We start from the raw sequence: 23,336 nt of genomic DNA, 5'->3' as shown, positions 1-23,336 counted from the left end.
CAGCATGACACCTGCTGCAGAAAAACCGAGAAGCTTCTAGAAAATACAGAATCACCTATACTACGTTGACTGAAAAATTTATTTATCACTCCCCCGGTGCCGCACACCTCCTTCCCTTTCTCCCATCTTTCACTTCCCTCTTTTATTAGATCCCTTTCCTTCAGCCTTCTATAAAATCTCTTCCACCTGTCACCTGCCCCAACCACCGAATCTAGTCTTACCTCTCACCTGCCAGCTCGTACTCCTTCCCCTCCCTCCACTTCCTTCCCCTTTCCTTTCCAGTCCTGAAGAAGGGGCTCAGCCTGAAACAGTGACCGTAGATGCTGCCTCTTGCTGAGTCTTGCTGAGTCCCTCCAGCATTTTGTGTGTGTTGCTGCAGATCTCCAGCATCGGCAGAACCTCGTGTGCCCCCAGCCTGTTAACATACAGTTTGTCGAACTTGTGCTGCATCTCTGTCTCTCCCCTCCAGAATTTCTTCCAACCCCGTCCTGACCTACACGCGCAACAGCCTGTTCTCCAGTGACACCTGAAACCTTCCCGTGTGCCTGAGGACGGTCTAACCACAATGACATCAGCACACAACAATGAACAGATGAGCATACAGATTTGGAAGCAGGGAAAGGTTACCTGACTGACTCTATTGTAACCTCTACACTACATTCCTGTTTACCTATGGTAACCTCTGACCCACTTGCTCCTCATCTCTCCATCTACATTAGAAATATTCAAAACTTCCAACTACCTTTGGGGAAGAGTGTTCCAAGTATGCATAAGGTCACAGAGTTCTATAGCAGGGGAAAAGGCCCTTCAGCCCACCTGTTCGTGTTGACCAAGGTGCCACATTCATGGGAGTCCTATTTGCCAACCCTCTAAACCCTTACAATCCATGGGCCAGTCTGGCTGTCTTTTAAGCATTGCTGCTGTATGTGCCTCGACCACGTCACCCGGCGGTTTACTCCACACGACTTTTTATTAAAGGTTAGCTTTATTTCTACATGGAAGCATGCAGTGAAACACTTGTTTTTCATCAATGAGCAACGCAGTCCGAGGACCGGCTGGGGGCAGCCAGCAAGTGTCACTGTGCGTTCCAACTCACAACTAGCTTTTGGAATGTGGGAGGAGACCAGGGCACCCGGAGGAAACCCACACACTCACAGGGAGAATGTAGTAACTCCTTATAGGCAGCGGTGAGGGTTGAAACTGGGCTGCAGCCACTGTAACGCGTTACACTGACTGCAGCACTACCACGCTACCAGCTTACTCCACATAGAGACCATCCATTACATGTGGGGATAAAAGATTCCTCCCTCAAGTTCCTATGAAATCTTTCCCCTCTCACCTTAACCTCTGCCCTCTAGCTCTTCATTCCCCAGTCCTGAGAAAATGGCTGAGGGTCATTTTCTATGCCACTCACACCCCTGTGAGACCCCAGTCTCCTGTGCTCCAAGGAATAAAGTCCTAGCCTGTCCAACTTTCCCTCTGACTCGTCCCTCAAGTCCTGCCAACAATCTTCTAAATATTCTTGCACACTTTCCAACTTAATGACATTTTTCCTATAGCACAGTGACCAAAACTGCCTACAATACTCCAAATGTGGCCTCACCATTGCTCTTGGAAATGATTTGATCTGTGGGCACAGTAGGCAGGACACCTGTACCTTGGCACATGTGACCATCATAAGTCAATATATAAATGAGGTACAACCTCCCTGTACCTACGGAGAGGAATAAAGAGTCGACAAGTCAGACAGAGACCATTGATCAGGACTGGAAAGGAAGGGGGAAGAAGACAGTTCAGGAACTTGGGGGGAGGGAACGAGTACGAGCTGGCGTGTGATGGGTGAGACCAGGTGAGGGGAGAAGTGGGTGGGGGAGTGGGGGAGGTGGAAGGGGTGAAGAGCTGAAGAAGAATGAATGTGCTGGGAAAGGTCAGTCGACCGTGGAAGAAAGGGTAGGAGGCAGGAAACCAGAGGGTGATGATGGGCAGTTCATGAGGGTAAGAGAGGGAGAGAGAGAGAGACGGATACCAGAATGGGGGAAACCGGAAGGGGAAGGGGGAACTGGGGAGATGTTAGAGAAATCGATGTTCATTCCATTAGGTTGGAGACTACCTAGAGAGAAAATGAGGTGCTAGAACAGTGTAGCACAGCACAGACCCTTTGGCCCAGAATGTTGTGCTGACCATTTAGGATGCTCTAAGAGCAATCTAATGCTTCTCTCCTGCATAGTTCTCAGCAGGCTTGGGCAAGCACAGGCAGAGGTTCTAAGTAAGTTTCTAGTGAGCTTTTTCCTCTCTTTCTTTGTCTGTTAGTACATACCTAGTGAGCTGAGATTAGGCCCAGAATTAGTCGTAAGTTTTTTGCGGGAACTCTGGGAGATCTCCAGTCTCCCTGAGAACAACATCTGCATGAGGTGCATCGAGCAGCAGCTCCTTACAGACCATGTTAAGGAACTGGAGAGGCTCATACGGGAGAATGAGGAGGTGTTTACTAGGAGCTACAGGGCAATAGTCCACCCCCACCCCCCCACACAGGTTGCAAGAGGCTGGTACCTGGGTGACTGTCAGGAGAGGGAAAGGGAGTAGCCAACCAGTGCATAAAACCCCTGTAGACATTCCCCTCAATAATAAGCATTCGACTTTGGATACTGTTGGTGGGGGGAGAGAGCCCTACTGGGGTGAACCACAGTGACCAGGTCTCTGGCACTAACTCTGATGCTGTGGCTCGGAGGGGAAGGGGGAGAGGAGGAGTGCGGTAGTGACAGGGAATTCCACAGTTAGAGGAGCAGACTGGAGATTCTGGGGGCATGAAAGAGACACTTGGATGGTGTGTTGCCTCCCAGGGTCAGGGACCTCTTGGCCTGGGTCCACAGCATTCTAAAGGGGGAGGGTGAGCAGCCAGAAGTCATGGTACATATTGGTACGAACAACGTAATTAGGAAATGGGAGGAAGTCCTGAAGAGAGAATTCAGGGAGTTGGATAGGAAGCTGAAAAGCAGGACCTCCAGGGAGTAATCTCTGGATTGCTGCCTGTACCATGTGCCAGTGAGGGTAAGAATTGGATGATTTGGCAGACGAATGCGTGGTTGACGAATTGGTGTAGAGAGCAAGATTTCAGATTTCTGGATCATTGGGATCTTTTCCAGGTGAGGTATGACTTGTACAAAAGGGACGGGTTACACCTGAACCTGAGGGGGACCAATATCCTTACAGGTTGGAGCAGTTGGAAAGGGTTTAAACTAATTTGGCAGGAGGGTGAGAACTGGAGTGATGGGGCTGAGGATGGGGCATTTGGTATACAAGCAGAGGCAGTGTGTAGTGAGACTATGAGGAAGGACAGGCGGATGACGGGGCAAAATTGTAAGTGGGATGAGATGAAGTGTAACAAGGGGGCAATATCAAAAAAGGAAATGAATACAGTCCTGAAAGTGTTATATTTGAATGCACGCAGTATATGAAATAAGGTAGATGATCTGGTATCACTGTTAGAGATTGGCAGGTGCGATGCTGTGGCTGAAAGAAGATCAGAGTTGGAAGCTTAACATCCAGGAATACACATTGTATCAAAAAGACAGGCAAGTAGGCAGAGGGGGTGGGTGGTTAAAGAAAATATTAAATCAAAACGTTAGAAATAGAGATGGCTTTTTAGAGCAGTTTGTGATTGAGCCCATTACTAGGGGAAAGACAATTCTGGATTGGGTGTTGTGTAATGAACCAGATTTGATTGGGGAGCTTAAGGTAAAGGAGCCCTTAGGAGCCAGTAAGCATAATATTATAGAATGCATCCTGCAGTTTGAGAGGAGGAAGGAAATGTCAGATGTATCAGTATTACAGTGGGGTAAAGGGAGTTACAGAGGCATGAGAGAGGAGCTGGCCAAATTGATTGGATGAGATCCCTAGCTGGAATGATGGCAGAACAGCAATGGCTGAAGTGAATCAAAAGACGCAGGACAGATACATTTCGAAGGTGAAGTATTCTAAAGGGAGGATGAGGCAATTGTGGCTGACAAGGGAAATCAAAGACAGCATAAAAGCAAAAGAGAGGGCATAAAATATAGCAAAAATTATTGGGAAGCTAGAGGACTGGGAAGCTTTTAAAAACCAACAGGACACTAAAAATGCTATAAGGAGAGAAAAGATGGAACACAAAGGAAAACTAGCCAATAATAAAAAAGAGGATACCAAAAGATTTTGCAAATATATAAAGAGTAAAAGAGAGGTGAAAGTGGATATTGGGCCACTGGAGATCTAGTAATGGGGGAACAAAGAGATGAACTTAATAAATATTTTGTGTCCATCTTCACTGTGGAAGACACCAGCGGCATGCCAGAAATTTATTATTAAGGTACATATATGTCACCATATACGGCCCTGAGATTCAGTGCCTTTATGGGCATATTCAATAAATCCACTGAGTGTTACCATAACAGGATTAATGAAAGACTGCACCCTTGTGGCCATTCAACCAATGTGTGAGATCTGCAAATGCAAAAAGAAAGAAAGAAGAAGAATAAATAAATATCAGAAACATGAGATGAGTCCTTGAAAGTGTGTCTGTAGGTCGTAGGAGCATTTCAATGAGGGGGCAAGTGAAGTGGGGTAAGGTTATCCCCTTTGGTCAGGAACCTGATGGTTGAGGGATAATAATTGTTCCTGAACTTGGTGGTGTAAACCTGGACCAGGTGGGACTTTTGCATTCATAGGGAAAAAACATCTACTGTACAATAAAACTACTACAAATTCCACATAGAGGGAAGTGGTCATAGTGTTGTTAAACTGAGGTAGTGATCAAGGTTGTGCAGGTTCATTCAAAATGTGAATGGTTGAAAGGAAGTAGCTGTTCCTGAACCTGGTGTTGTGGGACTTCAGGCTTCTGTACTGCCTGCCCAGTGGTAACAGTGAGAAGATGGCATGGCCCAGATGGTGGCGATCTGGTATGATGGATATTCTCACCTTGAGGCAGCAGCATCTGTAGATATTACAGTGGTGGGGAGTTATGGGCCTGTGATGTCACCTAAAACTTAGAGAAACATCTATAGATGCACAGTGGAGAGTATCCCAACAGGTTGCATCACAGCCTGGAATGGAAACACCAATGCCCAGGAATGGAGAATTCTACAAAATGTGGTGGATACAACCCAGTTCATCACTCCATAGAGGACATTTACAAGGAGCATTATCAGAAGAAAGCAGCATCCATCATCTAGGACCCCCACTGGGCAGGCCATGCCCTCTTCTCACACTACCATCGGGCAGGAAATACAGGAGCCTGAGGTCCCACGCCACCAGGTTCAGGAACAGTTTTTATCCTACAACCATCAGGATCCTGAACTGGTGTGGGTAACTCACAACTCTAAACTTATTCCACACCCTACAGGCTCACCTTCAATTACTCTACAACTCATCTTCTCAATGTTACTTATTTTTGACTTGCCACAATTTGTCGTCTTTTGCACAGTGGTTGTTTGCTAGTCTTTGTTTTTGTACAGTTTTTCATAAATTGAAAAAAAATTCCAGTAAATACCTGCAAGAAAATGAATCTCAAGGTAGTATATGTTAGTATATATGTACCCTGACAATAAATTTACTTTGACTTTGAGGTATTGGGCAGATTACACTATCCCCTGCGGCTCCTTGTGTTCCTGTGCCTTTGAAATGCCGTACCAGACCATGATGCAACCAGTCAGGTGCTTCCAACAGTACATCTGTAGAAGTTTGTTAGTGCCTGGTAACAAGCTGAACTTCCTTAACCTCAATCATACTGAAATAATGAGAGGACACTACCCACTGTGTCCAAGATGAAATAGTGTTCAAAGCAAATTTATTATCAAAGTATGTATTTTTCACCACATACTACCCTGAGATTCATTTTCTTAGAGGCATTCACAGCAGAAAAAGAAACACATTGGTATCAATGAAAGCCAGTATTCAGTGACCACTTTATGTCCATGGTCATCTGCTGTGTAGCCCATCCACTTTAAGTTTCGATGCATTGTGTGTTCAGAGATGCTTTGCACACCACTGTCGTAAGAGCAAGGTTATTTGAGTTACTGTCAGCTTGAATGTCTAGCTGCTCTCAGAAGCAAGCTGTTTTTGTCCACATAGCTGCTGCCCATTTGGTTTTTTTGTTTCTCACACCATTCTCTGTAAACTAGAGACTGTTGTGTGTGAAAATCCCAGGAGATCAGCGGTTTCTGAGATACTCAGTCCACCCCATCTGGCACCAACAATCATTCCACAGTCAAAGTCACTTGGGTCACATTTCTTCCCCATTCTGGTGTTTGGTCTGAACTACAACTGAACATCTGGCCATGTCTGCATGCATTGAGCTGCTGCCACATGATTTGCTGATAAGGTATTTGCATTAACAAGCAGGTTTACAATCGTACCTAATAAAGTGGCCACTGAGTGATACTTTGCCTGGTACTGCTGTATTTCTTCATACTCAGTGTGACTGGAACTTCAGCCCTTACTTAACCTCTCCTTTTATTCTTGCTGAACTACAGGTCAGCCCTAGAGTCTTGCAATCCAGCTACGTTGACATTTGCCAGCCAGGAAGCCTCCATCAAAAGCTGTGATGAGACACCTTTAGATTTGACCGCACATCCTCATCTTCCATACCTGATTGTTCTGCTTTGGATGGCCGTGTACTGGATGATCATCCTTCTGCACCTCGACCTGGAGACCGTGGGGCTGTCTGCATCCAGCTAATGTTACCAAACAATCCAATCTGCTCTGCTCATGGCTGACATTTTGCTGACTTGTTCTGCATTGTTTGGTTTTACCTTAGTGGACAATTTTAAAAACTGTTCTGGAATGACAGCCCATATTCCGTAGTGAGATCCCATTCTTCCAATACTCTTAACAAAGATAAATGGCTAATCTTTATAGTTGTAGCCTGTGGGTGAAATTTAAGAAACTATTTTCTTTCCATAAAATCTGAAAGGGTTGATTTGTGAGAATGGTCAGATCAGGTCTGGTTATTAATAACTCCTCATGTGCAAGCATGCATATCTTCAAAGAAAGCAGACATTGTATTGCAAACCTATGGTTGTACGTAACCACGTGTGCACAAGAGGTTTGGAGTAAATGGAGTCCTCACGTGAGCTGGGTAAGAGAAGGAAAGTGACGATTTTCTTGTACATGAAGTGATCTTTTTCTTAATTATTTTGCTTTTCTGCCTGGTACGTCATTAATAAGCTACAATGTGGGAAGGAAATGCCAAAACTGAAAAGAAAGTGCAGGAATCTGAAAAGCTGAAACACGTGGCCAAGGGTAATGAAACCAAGATTGAAGATTTGGGCACAGTAGTTAGTCAGATGGGAATGTTCTGGATTCTGGACTTCTCATGGAAAATGCCTGGAGAACAGGGATACTGGTCATCCATGTCCATTTTCCACCTATCATGGCTGGGTGCACACATTTGTGCATCTACCTACTATTCTGTGCAATAAGCATAACTCTGTGTGATTTTGATTCCTGTGGCTTCTGAGATGATCCACCTTGGTTTCCCCACAAAACTGGCCTTCAAGCCTTCTCTGATAAAACCTCTGGTAATACACGAACAAAGTGCCAGAGTATCTCGGTGGGTCAGGGAGCATCCATGGGGAGGAGTAAATATTTGATGTTTCAGGCCAAGACCCTTCATTAGGACTAGAAAGGAAGGGTGGAGAAAGCTGGTATGGTATCCTATACCACCAGGTTCAGGGAGCCAGAAGATCTGATCCAGTGCAAAAGGAAATTAATTAAACCAAGTCCTCATGAAGGGTACTGGCCAAAAACATCAACTGTTTATTCCTCTTCATGGATGTTGCCTGAGCTCCTCCAGTGTGTGTGTGTGTGTGTGTGTGTGTGTGTGTGTGTGTGTGTGTGTGTGTGTGTGTGTGTGTGTGTGTGTGTGTGTGTGTGTGTGTGTGTGTGTGTGTGTGTGTGTGTGTGTGTGTGTGTGTGTGTGTGTGTGTGTGTGTGTGTGTGTGTGTGTGTGTGTGTGTGTGTGTGTGTGTGTGTGTGTGTGTGTGTGTGTGTGTGTGTGTGTGTGTGTGTGTGTGTGTGTGTGTGTGTGTGTGTGTGTGTGTGTGTGTGTGTGTGTGTGTGTGTGTGTGTGTGTGTGTGTGTGTGTATATATACACGTGTGTTACTCTGGATTTCCAGCATCCGCAGAAGCCTTTAAATTAAATTAAGTAGGAGCTGATCCAGATTATGACAATCTTATATTGCTGTTCCAACTCCTCCATCCCTTGCTGAAATAACACAAAATATAGAAATAAGGCTCCATAGTGAACAATTGTTTGAACCCTGGTGGTAAATTAATAATAGAATGACTAAAGCCTGCAGAATATTTAAATCCAGGATCTCTTTCCTTCTCTGTAATATTCACAAGCTATCCATCATTTATTACTTATTTGCCAGTGGGTGTCCACCTTCGATAAATATGTATGTAATGATTTTGATGAAATCTGAGGACAAGGCTCGCTTCAGTTTAGTATCACCTTTGCAACATGCACGAAATGCTAGAGTATCTCAGCAGGTCAAGCAGCATCCATGGAAGGCAATGAACAGATGACCAAAACATTGACTGTTTATTCCCCTCCATAGCTGCTGCCTGACCTGCTGAGTTCCTCCAGCATTTTATGTGTGTTGCTCTGGATTTCCAGCAACTGCAGAATCTCTTGTGTTTTTGGCTTAGCTTTTTCTTGGTGCAATCTTTTCCTCTTTCATCCAGTTGATGGTAACAATAATACGTAAGACTGCTGCGGGAAGTAGAGGCTGGGCCTCTGCTGTTCGTGTAGCTAATGAACAAGTGCTTCTGAATGGCATTTTATGTTTGTGTGTCTGTGTTTATGCAGCCTGAGACAGATTTGATTTTACTACCGAAGAGGTCTTATTGTTACCTTGTGAGCGTAAGTTTGTTTTTAACCTCTTCCTCCCCACACAGTGGAAACATCCTCTATATTAGTTTTTTTTTCCTGTCAGGCAGCAGTGAGGGAAACTGAAATTATTTTCAAAATGTGTAGATAGGTCGAGCAGGGTGGCAGGGTCTTTTACAAAGGTAACATCCTGTACCTCGGGTGTGCCCTGTAAAATATATAAACCTGTTCGCTAAAATCAGTGAAGTCACCGCATGTCCTGGGTAACACTGTCGTGTGCTTAAAGATCTGTGCCGGCTTCACTGATGGGCACATTCCTGAGCTATGGCCCCACCCTCCCACCCACACACCTTCTCCCTCACTTGGTGTCACATCCTGATGAAGGGTCTCTGTCCAAAACGTCAACTCTATCCCCCTACATTTTGTGTGTGTTACTCTGGATTTCCTGCACCTTCAGAATCTCTTGTGTTCCTATCAGCCTTATCGATTTTGGATCTGGTTAGGGTATTCCCAAAGGGATATGTGCAGTATCTGAAGGAATAGTGCCATTCTGTACAGAAAATAGTAACATTTAGGGTAGCAAGCTCGTTTATTCATTACTGCAGCTCTTCGATACTCACACCCTCATCTCCCTCCTCCTTCAGCTCATTGCCTCTTCCACCTAGCACCTCCCATTCCTTCCTTCATCCCCCACCCACTCTCCTTCCCCTTCACTGGGTCTCGTCTCTCAGCTGCCAGCTTGTACTCCTCCCTCCCCCCACCTGTGGGTTCTGAGTTCCCAGTTTGAGGATCAGCAAACCTCCTTCCCTAATCCTAAAATCAAACAAAGCATTATTAACCCACGAGATGCTGGACAAACTCAGCAGGTCAGGCAGCACCTGCGGAAGAAAATGGACAGTCAATGTTTCGGGTCAGGACCCTTCACCTGTACAAGAAGATGGAGGGAAGCGAGCCAGTATACAGAGGTGGGGGGAAGGCATGAAGCAAGAACTGGTGGGTGAGAGGTGGATCCAGGTGAGGAAGGGTGATAGGCAGCTGGAGGGGGAAAGATTCCATTAACACATGAGTCAGTAGAGATGTTCCATGGCTACCAGTTATCTTGACCAATCAGCAGCTTCGAGAATGAGTATAGCACATCATGCCCTGCAGAATCTCTTGTGATTAAAATTTCCTCTGCACCCTCTCTAAAGCTTCCACATCCTTCCTTTGAAGAGATCAGAACTGAACACACAAGGATTGTATGTGGATACAGGCCTTCCCTGGGTCACGAACACCTGGTTTATAGACATCCCATACATAGGAGTGAGTGATCTGTAGGCACCTTCTACCGGGCAGGAAAGGGGCATTTTCACATGCCTGTTCTCCCTTCCCCCCCCCCCCCACCCCCACTGAGCCACAACAGTCAGGAGCCGGGCAGACTGAGTGAAGTCACTCACTCGCAGTCAGTGAGGATGGCTGGCTGCCACTCTTCCTGCTCCTGCTCCCTCTTCCGTCACCGCCGTGTCTAGAGAAGCTCTCAGAGTGCTGGAGGGCCTCAACAGGCCAGGCAGCATCCATACGGAGAGGTGGACCCCTTGTTGGGTCTCGGCCTGAAACATCGACCGTCCGTATCCCCTCACAGATGCTGCCTGACCCACTGAGTTCCTCCAGTACTGGTCTGCAAATGGACACTGGAGGCTCATGGCAGTGGTACCGACATTCGAGACTTGAACAGACACTGTTGAGTTCTATAGCTAATTTATAAAGAGTACTGGCAGGTACAGTATCAAGTGCTCCATGTTTGATTTTTAAAATCCAATGAGATAAATTTAATCTATTTTTAGTGGACCAAAAATAATGTCACAAAAGCTTCGATGTCATGACTGCTGTCCAGTTCTGTTGGGTTAAGGGTGGTTTGTGGTTAAAGTTGCTAAATTGTACTTGGACGTAGAGTTTTATTCAGTCTTGCTGGGAAGAACTCTGGAAATTCCTGGAAGTATCTGTAGGTCGGGAGGTGATTCCAGAGTAGGCTTCAATTAATCTCGGGTGAGCAAGAAACCAGTTACTGAGTGGGCCTGTCATCTATGGATTGACTCCGGGGTCTCCAGAGCTTTCAGCTAGGAATATTCTCTTGGGACGTCAAACAAAGAAACAATTTCTCAATCAGGGCATCATGAGACTGTTGAGAATCTTCTCACCACAGCTTGGCTGGTAGAGTCACTGTCTGGTGTATTTCTTCCTGTTTTGCAATCTCCTCAAGGCTAGCATATTCTGAGGGCTGCAATGTGCAGGCTAATTTCTTTCCTGTTGTCCAGACCTCTGACTTGGTCAGCTATTTGGGTTAGAAAACTAATAAGGGAAATGGCTGTCTCGTACCACCATCCTGTAAGGGTCAGTTGTACATTCCTTGACATAAGGGATAGTGAGGCCCAGAGGCTGGCCCTCCTAGGATGTGCTTTCCGACTCAGAAAATTAGAGGCATCCATCATTTATAGTTCTTGATAGAAGCTGGTTGACTTGGCAGTCTTTCAACTCGATGTTATTAGTAAAATTATATGATGAATCTCAAAATCAAATATTTTCACACAAATATTGATAATATTTCCATGAGATGGTGTACATTTTTGGAATATTCTGTAAAGAAAATTAGTTTATGTGAATAGAACTTTGTTCAAACTGTTTAATAAATATCTTTAAACTCTGTATTTCTTTTGTGTGTTTTAATATTTGACCTCATTTCAACTGGTTAAAGATGCTGGGACACAGTCTCACCGAAACTGTGGACACAGCGCCTGGGCATCCCGAGACAATGAGGAATTCAGCAGGTCAGGCAGCATCAATGGAGAGGAATGAACCGTCGATGTCCCAATCCGAGAGCCTTCATCAGAACTGCGGGAAGAAGCCAGAAACTCCTTTAACTGATCTTTGAGCCCTGGTCTGCTGCCTGACCTGCTGAATACCTCCAGCATTGTATGTGTTACTATAGATTTCCAGCATCTGCAGAATTTCTTCTGTTTATGATGAGGAATTTCTGTTTCTTAAAAGCAACATTCAGGGATCAATTCAATATGAACACGTCTGAGTTATCCCCACTGTCAGATGGTCACCCCTTACCCTCGAGGGTATTGGAAGCACATCGATCAATAGGCATCCTGGCCATGCTCTCTCCTTGCTGTTGCCCTCAGGCAGGAGGTACATGTGTCTTTGGTCCCACACTACCAGGTTCAGGAACAGTTATTACTCTCCAAGCACCAGGCTTTTGAACTGGGATGGGTAACTTCACTCACCTCAACTCTGAACTGATTCCACAACCTATTTTTTTTTAATATTTTTTGCTCGGCATAACAAAATTTTCAATTTCCAAGTACATTTATGTTTCTTCCCCTCACAGATATCTGCTATCATTACACTTCCATCAAAGTATAGACATCACCACCCTATACAAAAGCCTTATCAGTATAGCAGACTGGTATTGTAGAAAAAGTTGCCATGTTTTACAGACAGACAGGCATACTTTATCGATCCCGAGGGAAATTGGGTTTCGTTACAGCCGCACCAACCAAGAATAGCATAGAAATATAGCAATATAAAACCATAAATAATTAAATAATAATGTTAATTATGCCAAGTGGAAAAAAGTCCAGGACCAGCCTATTTAAACTCTTTGTTTTTGAGTGTACCATACATGTCAAGAAGTCCAAAGGAACGTATTCCATTATTAATTTATGCCAACCAGAAAGTCCAGGGGCTTTGTCGGATATCCAACAAAGAAAAATGTTCTTCCTTGCACAAAAAGTCAGGATGTTAAAAAGTTTTTTCTGATGTGCGTTAATAATACGACTGCTGGGTAAGCATGAGAGAAAAGACACTGGGTCCAGTTCAAGCTCCATCTTCAGGATCTTTTCCATTTCACCCAAAATATCACTCCAGTACGCCTGAACTTGGGGACGTCCAAAAACAGTGGGTGAGAGTTCCAGTATTTCCTTTACATTTAGAACACATTGGAGAAACCCGTCTTAAGTTTCGAGAGATGATCTGGAGTCAGACGGGCTGTATGCAGAATTTTGAGTTGCAATGCTTTTGTTCTATTACAAACTGAAATTTTCCTTGCATCATCACAGATGTCTTCCCATGTTTCAGCTGTAATTTCTACTCGCAGCTCTTCCTCCCAGACCCTTCCCAGCTGCTCAGCTTCTCCACAAGAACATTGTGGTGGTGCGACAAATTGAGGGCAATGCAGCGAAAATATCACCCTTCACTCCAATAACCTGCAGTCCAGATTGCCTGGCATACTGGATCCTGGGTTTAAACTTTGGATTTCTAAGGGTATTTTCCATCTAGACTTGGTTGACGAAGGAATGGTGATGTCTTTTAGTTAAATAGTACAGAAATTCAACATACCCAGCAAGGATCTTTTTCGTTTCTTTCAGATAAGAATTATATACAGGGGAAAACTCATCATTGTTAACTGATTTCTATAGTTCTTACATAGAAAAGAGGCTGTTTTGTTCTTAGGGTGAAGTCTCCATTAGTACTTCTTACAGCATCCTGAGGGAATGTTCTTGTGGAGAGGCACAACCTATTTTTAAGGACTCTACAATTCGTGTTCTCGGCATCATCTACTTATTTATGTTTTAGTTTACATAATTTGACTTCTTTTGCACCGGTTGTGTGTAATTTTATCCACCTAACTAATCTAGGTATCTAAATTAACTAATTAATACAGAGCGGAGTATGCCTTCGACTCTCGCCGCCCAGCAACCCCTAACAACCCCGATCTAACCCTAAATTTTACAATGACTGATTGACCTAGGTCTTTGGACTGTGGGAGGAAGCCCACACATTCCACGGAGACAACGGACAGAGAGGACGGCGCCGGAACTGAACTCTGAACTCGGCACCCGAGACCTGTAATAGCGTTGTGCTAACCGTTATGCTACCGTGGTGCCTATTGGCTCTATTGCGTCATTTTCCTCTGTTCTACTGTGAATATCTGCAAAAAAATCTCAGGGCAGTGTTTGGAAACGTATGTATTTGATAGTAAGTTTACTTTGAACTTTAAATTTTCATGTTCTCGGAATTATTTTTTTATTTGCACAGCATATCTTTTGCACATTGATTGTTTTTTGTTTATATATAGTTTTATATAAATTCTATTATAGTTCTTTCTTCTGTAAGTGCCTGTAAGAAAATTAATGTCGAGGTGGTATATAGTAACTTTGATAATAAGTTTACTTTGAACTCTGAACCTGGCGAGTTGTGAATTCCTTATGGGTAAATTCGTCGTAAACAGATAAAACTTCCGAGTTCATTCCTGCTGGACATTCTCACAGCTTGCAAAATACAGACTCTGCGGGAGATGGGAAGGGTCACATATTGACAGGAAAAAAACCCAAATACAATAGGATTTACAAAGGGGAAAAAAACAACACGTAAACAAAGACTGACAAACAACCAACATGTAAAAAAACACAAACTGCAACTAAAATATACTGAGAACACGCGCCTCAAGTCTGCGAGTCCGCTGGGGAAGCTGAAGTACCAATAACTGTAAATCCATGAGTTCGCAGGAGGGTGAAAATGGCCTGTCCTGGGATTAGAGGTCTGTGGGTGAGTGGGAGGGAGGGAGAGAGGAAAGAGGCTCTTATTGTTTTGTTGCTTGCTTGGTTTGTTCTGTTTTGTTGTTCTACATGCTGTGTTGGCGGTGTGGTGACACTCGTGGGCTGCCCCCGGTACATCTTTGGGTGTGTTGGTTGCTAACACAAACAACGCGTTTCACTGTATGCTTCGATGTACATATGATTAATCAACGAATCTGAATCCTGAAGTAATATTGATGGGACGAAAGAGGCTGCGGATGTTGGAATCTGGAGCCAAAAGCGAGCTGCTGGGAGGAAATCAGTCAGGCAGTGTCTGGACGGGTAAAATCACCGGAGCCAATGGTACACGAGACTCTATACCAGAGGATCTGGGCCCGAAACGTCTTCATTTCCATAGATGTTGCCTGACCTGCTGAGTTCCTCCAGCATTTTGTGTGTGTTGCGTGGGATCGACCGTAGCCTCCTTGTGTTTCCATCGGGTGGAGAACTGGTTGAAAGGTAAACAAGAGGTTCTTCAGATGCTGGAAACGCAGAGTAACACACACACACAATGCAAGAGGAACTCAGCAGGTCAGAAAGCATTCGTGGGAAGGAACAAAATATCGACGCCCCGGGCCGAGACCCTCCGCCAGGACTGGGTTGAAAGGTCACGTCTAAGATGGCAGCCTCTGAATACGGCCTATCCCCGCGTTAGTCCAGCCTGAGCAGGGGCCCGCCGTGACGCGCCGGCTGATTGGACCTGGTCCACGGCTGTTGACGCCCTTCTCCAATGGCAGGCGGCCGCACGGGGTCAAGGGAGGCGGGGCGAGTGCGCGCGCAGCGGCAGGGCCTGACCAGGTGAAGCGCGAGTGAGGAGACACGGAGAGCAGCGGCCGAGCGCGACTGCCGCGCTGCACCGGCTACCACCACAACCCAGGCCGGTTTACCTCGAGCTCGGAGGGCAGCGGAGACAGGGCGAGTGAGCGAGGGAAGTGGGCACCGTCGCCATCCTTATCCCCTCCCCCTCGCAGAGCCACGCCGCGCTCAATGCTTCGCTGCAGCCAGGGGTAAGCGCCCGGCGGGTGGGGGGACCGCGGCGGGAGAGAGGGAGGGGGGGGGGGAGGTTGGCGGGAGCCCGACCGCGCGCCACCGATCGCCAGCAACCGCCACTCGGCGCCGCAGGGCCGCGCACGTCGCAGAAGTAAATCCTCGCCTCCCTCCGAAAAGGCATCGCGATCGATTTTATGTTTCGGGCTTGCATGGGGGGTGGGGGGGGGGGTCATTTCCAGATGCGTTAAGTTTTATTTTTCTTCAGGCCGGTGTGGGGGGGGGGGGGGGGGGCGGGGGCGGGGTGGTGTGTGTTGGTCTCCCAGACTGGGCCAAGGCCAAGGTCGGCCGGGGCCTAGCGGCTCGGGCTGGTTATAGGAGGGGAGGGAAGGGGTGCTGATCGTGGGAAGTGCCGCCTCTACTCTTCGTTTTCCCACCACAGGGACGGGGGTATGTCAGGGAACAACGCCGGGGGGGGGGGGGGGGAAGATGGAGCAAGAGGAGTGATGATTTGGGGAGGAGGTTCCCAGTATGGGTAGAGGGGAGGAAGGAGGGGGGATTCCCCCGAGGTCCTATTGAGGAGGAGGGACCATTTAGGCTTGCTTTGAGGGGACGGTGGGAGGAGGGAAAGTGAATGGCAGTCTCGAACTTCGATTTGGGAGTGTGGATGTGCTACAATTGACTCCGACTTGAATTTTGGGAAGCCAGTGGTGTAGGCTTCTGCTTTTGGTGGGGGTTGTTGAGTTTTTGTTTTGGGGGAGGTGAGGCAAGGGGGTTTATAACTGACCTCGGCTTTTTTTGGGAAGGGAAGCCCAATTTTTGAGGAATGATCTAACTTTTGGAAAGCTTGATAAGGTTTCACACAGTAAGGGTGGTTTTCATGGGGCCGGGGTTAATAGTCAGGGTGTGGGAGAAATACTAAGGCCTGTGGGTATCTGGAACTCTCCCTGAAAGGGAATTGAAGCAGTACCTGCAGACTATGATTTTAGTATATTCAGACCCTGCTTAGCACTGAGGGTGGGCTGCTCGAAGTTGGAGTGCTGTGTAGATCAGTGCTGTGTGGGGTCATTATAGCATGATATAAATTGACATATGTGTCTGATTTTTTAAAAAAAGTCAAACCCGAGATATGATTTATTATTTTCTGCAGTAATTCATGAAGTAAATAGGCCTAACCTGTACATCAGTGGAGCAGTAACGGAAGCAGGTGGTGGTTACATCTTCGGGGAGGGACCAGGCTGCGGGTCCTCCTCGAGCTTTGGCTTCTTCTTCAAGTAGGCTTCGAGATTTGACTGCCGTTTCTTAAGTTACTTCTCATGAAACAGTTCTTGATAGCAGGAAATCATGTCAAGAACACCTGTTTGCCTTAGTGATTCGCTCCTGGTCAGGGTCATTATCGATGAACCCTGACCAATGATTTGTGTGATTGTGGTGAAGTTTCTTGCTGATGTTTCCTTTTCTCCATCCATGTCCTCAGATTCACCCAGGATGTGTTGCCCTGCCAGTTCCCGAAGCTCTTCGTTGTTAAGGCTCTCACTATGAGAATGCAGTAACTCTTCAACTTCGTCATCATTAATATCCTCTAACCCCACTTTATTGACTAGTTCAACAATGTTTTGGTTGACTGGTTCTGCCTGAAATCCTGGGATATCGTTGCAAGTTTCTGGCCATAGCTTCTTTCACACTCAGTTCCTGCAGTTCGAAGTTTCTTCATCCCAGGCTGCTCTGATATTGTCTACAGCTTTCATGACATAGTTTTTCTGAAATTGCCTGATGGATTGTTTTCCTTGGCCTTTTAATTCCTCTACAAGTTGCTTGAATGTGCAGTGAAGGTAGTAGGCTTTAAAATTCAGTATTACTCCTTAATCCGTTAGTTGGAGTAATGAAGTAGTGTTGGGTGGTAGGTAAACCGCATTTACAGGAATGCAGGTCCGAAGTGTGTCTAGATTCTCAGGGTGGCCTGGGGCATTATCAAGCCCCATCAATACTTTAGATTCAAGGTCATGCTCCTCACAATACTGTTTCACTGCTGGACGAAAATGTGAAACAAACTCAGTTTGGAAAACATCAGTGGTCGCCCAGGCTTTCTTGTTTGATTTCCAAATCATTGGTAGACCTGAATTTAAAATGTCGTTCATCGCTCATGGTGTTTCAGAGTAATACACAATGAAAAGCTTTAACTTAAAGTTGCCTTTAGCATTGCCTAACAAGAAAGTTAATCAGTCCTTTGCGGCCTGAACCTAGATGCAAGTTTCTCTTCTTGGGAGGAGAAAGTATAAGAAGGCATTCTTTCCCAAAATAGGCCTGCTTCATCCACATTGAAGACAAACCCAGGAGGAAAATCATCCTTTACGATTATGGCCGTCAGCGTTGCAGGAAAATCCTGAGCTGCCTTGCTGTCTGCACTAGCTGCTTCACCAGAGATGTGTATGCTATCAAGGTTACTGAGCTGTTTAAATGTATGAAACCACCCTCTGCTGGCAGTGGTTGGTTTCTTGAATATGATTGAAGATGCTTTTTGTCTTTTCCATTATTATCAGCTGGCTTGGGGCATGTTTCATTGTGTTTGGTCATCCACCCATATCTTTATTTTCCTTTTTTTCAAGCAAATGACCTTTGTTGATGATAACTTTGAGGTTGTTGCCGCAGAAGCTTTTATCTTGCCAGCATTTTTTTTATAATTGTTCTGATCGTTGATGTAGCCAATTTCAAAGTGGACCATCATCAGCCTGATGCTCACCAGGTTCCAAATGCTGTTTCACATCCATGCTAATGCTTTTCCTAGACATCTTAGATGTACTCCCCTCACTGGAAGTTGCAGGCCACTTTCCAGACATTATTGGTGAGGGAGCAAGAACGTTTACACACGTGGGGGAGGCAGAGCGTAAATTAGTAAGTGATCGTCTGTGAGTGGCTCAGCATATGTAAAGCTCTCTGGCTGATTGAATGTTTACTGTAATGGCAACTGGTTATGAGAAATCTTAAGTGTTGTTTAGGATGAATTTTTGTTATTTTAAAACATTTCCAAAAAGAATTGAATAACCGTTTTGTAACAAATCAGTTCTCTGCGGATAGCGTTAGGCTGGGTCTGAGTGTACTGGAAGATGGGATTAGTCTGAGTCATAGTTTTCATTGGCGCAGATACAATTGGCTGATTGCAGTCAAAACCTGAAGCACTCAATTGGGTAATGCCAGTCTGTGTACGATAGTAGTTAAACCACATCTCTTGTACTGTACTAGCAGAACATAATTAGAGGAAAAACATCTTGTATTCTTTCTCTCTCCCCCTGTTGATCTGCATATTCTTCCCTCAGTCTCACTGTCCTTTTCTATCAGATTACATTGCCTGGACTTGCCCGTCACCGTGGTTCTTGTTCCACCTCAACCTTGGCGCCCTCTTTCCAGTCCCGAAGAAAGGTCTCCACCCAAAACATCTAGTGAGTGCAGAGAAGATTTGATAAAATGAATTATAATTATCACATGTACTGAGATACAATGGAAAAATTTTGCTTTGCATGCTTCCATGCAGATCCATTCATTTCAGTGCATTGAGGTAGTACAAGATTAAAAACAATAACAGAATGCAAAATAGATGTGCAGGCAGACAATAAGGTGCAAGTCGTAATGAGGTAGATTGTGAGGTTGAGTCCATTTTATTGTACTAGAGGACTGTTCAGTAATCATAACACTTGGTGGTACATACTTGCAAGTTTTTATATCTTCTACCTAATTGGGTGGAGGAGGCGGTGGGGAGGTGAATGTCCAGGATGGGTGGGGTCATGATTATGTTGGCTTCTTTACCAAGGTAGTGAAAAATGCAGATAGTCCACAGAGGTTAGGGTGGTTTTTCAGGCATGCCAAACTGTGTCTACAACTGCTGGTTCTTGCAGACATGTGTAGAGCACTTGCCAGGTCAAGACATGACACATCTGGAAAGGATGCTTTCTGTTGGTAATCCAAAGCAATTGATTGAGGTATTAGAAGGCAGTTGAGGCACTGAGAGTGATGGGTCAGGTACTTGCTGTCTGAACTGTAGTAAAGACACAAACCTTTGCCACATTTGATTTATATATCTATTTGTAAGAACTGTGACCAGCACAAATGCAAGTTCAAAGGCTGGATTGGGTTGTGTAGTTTATTTCACTGTCATGGATAAGGTGGGTTAATGGATCTCCTGCGTTACAGATTTTACATGATGTAACCATTTCTGTGGAAGCTCTTTCATCTGGAGGAGTGTAGTAGTTCATGAAGGAAGTTAGGAATTGGTAATTAATACTTGTATTATTGCCAGCTGAATCACTGTTCAGCACTAATGCTTTTCTTTGAATTAGGAGCCCTGGGAATATTTTATTCACCTACGTCATTGTGTCTTTTCTGTGATCAAGTCCTCAGCATGGAAAGTAATTTGAATGTACATTTTTTGCCTTGATGAAAAATGATGCTTATGCTTAACAATTGGCCATATTCTGATGGGCTGGGTACACTTTATGTTAGGTTCTTTTGTTTTCTAACCCGACCATATTTTCTCAGTTTGTTGCTATCTAATTGATTATGAGTCTGCTGGTTATTAATTATTCTAAATAAAAGTAATTCCTTTTGCAGAAGCACTTGATACATAGTCTTTATTTCTGAAAATTAATGTTAGTTCATGTGGATCTGGAGAATCAGTTTTCATTTTAGAAAACCAGATTTTATGTTTTCCAGTAGTTACTGTTTCAGTAAATATTTCATTGGTTCTAAGTTACTTCTGAAATACTGTAATCATGGAGGGTTTAAAAAGATGCAAGTATTTTTTCTTGATGTTTCATTGAAATATTACCTAACAATTTATGGCACTATTCCTCAGAATGTCTGTAGGACAAGTGAGGCAAGTTTAGAGTAAATGCAGAAAATACTGGAAACTTTCAAGATCAGATAGACAGACAGACATACTTTATTGATCCTGAGGGAAATTGGGTTTCATTACAGCCGCACCAAGAATAGTGAAGAAATATAGCAATATAAACCATAAATAATTAAATAATAAGTTAATCATGCCAAGTGGAAATAAGTCCAGGACCAGCCTATTGGCTCAGGGTGTCTGACACTCCGAGGGAGAAGTTGTAAAGTTTCCACATCAGTGGAAATGTTAAAGGTTAGAAGCAAAGGAATTGCAGATATTTAAGGAAACTTATGAGGTTGTGGACTAGGTATTTGCAGGTGAGGTTGGCAGTGAGGGGGCAATGGTAATTGGCCAAAATCCTTCCCACTGCATCTCACCTGGACTTTATTTTACACTTGACAGATGAGTTTAGGTGGTGATTATTCAATAATCAATGTTATTTAATTTTGATAGTCACACATTTGTCCACAGATGTTTCAGCAGGAGAAAGATCAGTTGTTCAAGGACTTGCTGATGAGTATATGATTGGGCTGTTCTGGGCAAACCTACAGCAACATTGCTATTTCAGTTTATAAGCAAGCAGATTCACTCAAAACCATGGTTGGTGGAAATAATTAATGACCTCTTCCACAACTTCATAGCCTTTAGTATTTCACACTTCCTAAAGAACAGCACTGATGTGAAAAAGGTTATCAATTATGGATCAGATGTGTACAAAATAAAACTGAATCTGGGAGAATTACACTCTTATATTTTTATCTTGAAATTTAGTAGATTTGCCAGAGCAGTATTGTGCAATATAAAAACTTAATGTAATTTACAAATAATAAACTGTGTAAAGGTATGTGAGGTAGTGTTCATGTGCCATTCAGAAGTCATCGTGGAGGGGAAGAAACTGTTCATAAAACATTGAGTGTGGCTCTTCAGACTCTGGTAGTAATGAGAATAGGGCATGCCTTGGGAGGTGAGGGTTCTCAGTGATGGATGCTGTCTTAGGCCGTTACCTTTTAAAGATGTCTTCTGGCAGAGAAGTTGTGTCCGTAATGGAATTGGCTGAGTCCGAAACTCTCTGCAGCCTCTTGATCCTGAGCATTGGAGTATCTGTGCCAGACAGTGATACAACCAGTTAGGGTGCTTTCCTGCCTACATCTAGAAATTTGCTAGTCTTCAGTTAACATACCAAATCTCCTTAAATTTCTAATGACGTAAAGCCACTGTCTTGTGTTTTTTCATGATTGTATCAATGTGTTGGGCCAGCACAAGTCTTGATGATGATGCTCACCCTTCTTATTGCTGATTACTCCATAAGGCAAGGTGTTGGGCTTCTGCTTCCTTAGTCCACAATCAACTCATTGGTCTTATTGAGGTTGAGAGAGAGTTAGATGTATTTCTGTGTACTGGGGATTAAGGGTTATGGGGAAATGGCAGGTATGTGCTTGGCCAGATCGCCTATTCTGGTGGTACACAAATCACAGCAGGTCTAGGTCATTTTTCAGGGAGTAGTAAAGTGTAGCCAAAGGAGTCCGTCACAGTAGATGAGATTGCTACTGAGCAATAGTCGTTGTGACAGCTCATCTGGCTCTTGGGCACCAGAATATTTGACAGCATTTTGAAGCAGGTGGGAACCCTTGACTGCAGCAGGAAGATGTCCTTGAACTCTCCAGCCAGTTGGTTTGCACAGGCTTCAGTACCCTGTCAGGTACACCACTGGGGCCTTGCAGGCGTTCACTCTCTTGAAGGATGTCCTGATATTAGTCTCTGAGACAGAGGTCATAGGGTCACCATATGCAGTGGGGATTCACACTGCCTTTTATGGTTGGTTTTTGCACTATAGAAAGTAATGGCAGCTGTTTTGCATCGAATGTGTCTCGAACTTCACCAAATCGACTTAAATAACACTTTGATTGGTGTGAAATTGATTGGTGGAGAAATGCAGAAAGAGCCAGCTGGCAAACAGGTGCTTTGGCCCAACTCATCCATGCTAACTAAGATGTCTTTCTGAGCTAATTCCATTTGCCTGAATTCAGCCTGTATCCCTTTAAAACTTTTCTATTTATCTACTCGTTTGAGTGTCTTTCGGATATTGGGCTTGAACCTCACTCTACCATTTTGTCCATCACCTTCTGTGTGAAAGTTGTCACTAGGGCACCGTTTAAATCTTTCCTTTCTCACCTCAGATTTGTTCTCTAACCAGGACATGGGCTAACATGATCTACATCCTTTGTGATGTATCTCTAGAGGAAAAAAACCATCAGTTTGCCATACATTTAGTGAAAAGTAGATTTAGTAGTACTACAAACCCCATTTCCAGAAAAGTTGGGATATTTTCCAAAATGCAATAAAAACAAAAATCTGTGATATGTTAATTCACGTGAACCTTTATAGTTAAATAAAGGTTTTATAGACAAAAGTACAAAGAAAAGATTTTCAGTAGTTTTACTGACCAACTTAATTGTATTTTGGATACCCTTAATACACAAATTTAGAATTTGATGGCTGCAACACACTCAACAAAAGTTGGGACAGAGTTAAAATAAGATTGAAAAGTGCACAGAATATTCAAGTAACACCGGTTTGGAAGACTCCACATTAAGCAGGCTAATTGGTAGCAGGTGAGGTATCATGACTGGGTATAAAAGTAGCGTCCATCAAAGGCTCAGTCTTTGCAAGCAAGGATGGGTCGTGGCTCACCCCTTTGTGCCAAAATTCATGAGAGAATTGTTAGTCAGTTCAAAAGGAACATTTCCCAACGCAGGATTGCAGAGAATTTAGGTCTTTCAACATCTACAGTACATAATATTGTGAAAAGATTCAGAGACATCTCGGTGCGTAAAGGGCAAGGTCGGAAACCACTGTTGAATGCGCGTGATCTTCGAGCCCTCAGGCAGCACTGCCTAAGAAACCGTCATGCTACTGTGACAATTATAGCCATCTGGGCTCGGGATTACTTCGGAAAACCATTGTCACTTAACACAGTCCGTCGCT

General features: G+C 44.4%; 2 protein-coding genes across 2 annotated transcripts in view; both read left to right on the top strand.

Annotated features, from left to right (window-relative positions):
- The window catches only part of LOC140724798 (uncharacterized), an 81,589-nt gene extending 73,662 nt beyond the window's left edge, over positions 1 to 7,927 (top strand). Inside the window, exon 14 of the mRNA XM_073039422.1 lies at positions 6,504 to 7,927. Coding sequence (XP_072895523.1) covers positions 6,504 to 6,708 — 205 coding nt within the window. The 3' untranslated portion in view covers positions 6,709 to 7,927. The remainder of the gene's footprint in view (positions 1 to 6,503) is intronic.
- Positions 7,928 to 15,275: 7,348 nt separating this feature from the next.
- Positions 15,276 to 23,336, top strand: part of dicer1 (dicer 1, ribonuclease type III) — a 140,976-nt gene continuing 132,915 nt past the window's right edge. The window contains exon 1 of the mRNA XM_073039417.1: positions 15,276 to 15,489. The gene's annotated coding sequence lies outside the window, so the exon portion shown is untranslated. The remainder of the gene's footprint in view (positions 15,490 to 23,336) is intronic.

The sequence above is a fragment of the Hemitrygon akajei genome, chromosome 3 (assembly GCF_048418815.1).
Source record: "Hemitrygon akajei chromosome 3, sHemAka1.3, whole genome shotgun sequence".
NCBI classification, from domain to species: domain Eukaryota; kingdom Metazoa; phylum Chordata; class Chondrichthyes; order Myliobatiformes; family Dasyatidae; genus Hemitrygon; species Hemitrygon akajei.
Note: the sequence above shows the minus strand (reverse complement) of the source record. Positions and strands in the feature narration are given on the sequence as shown.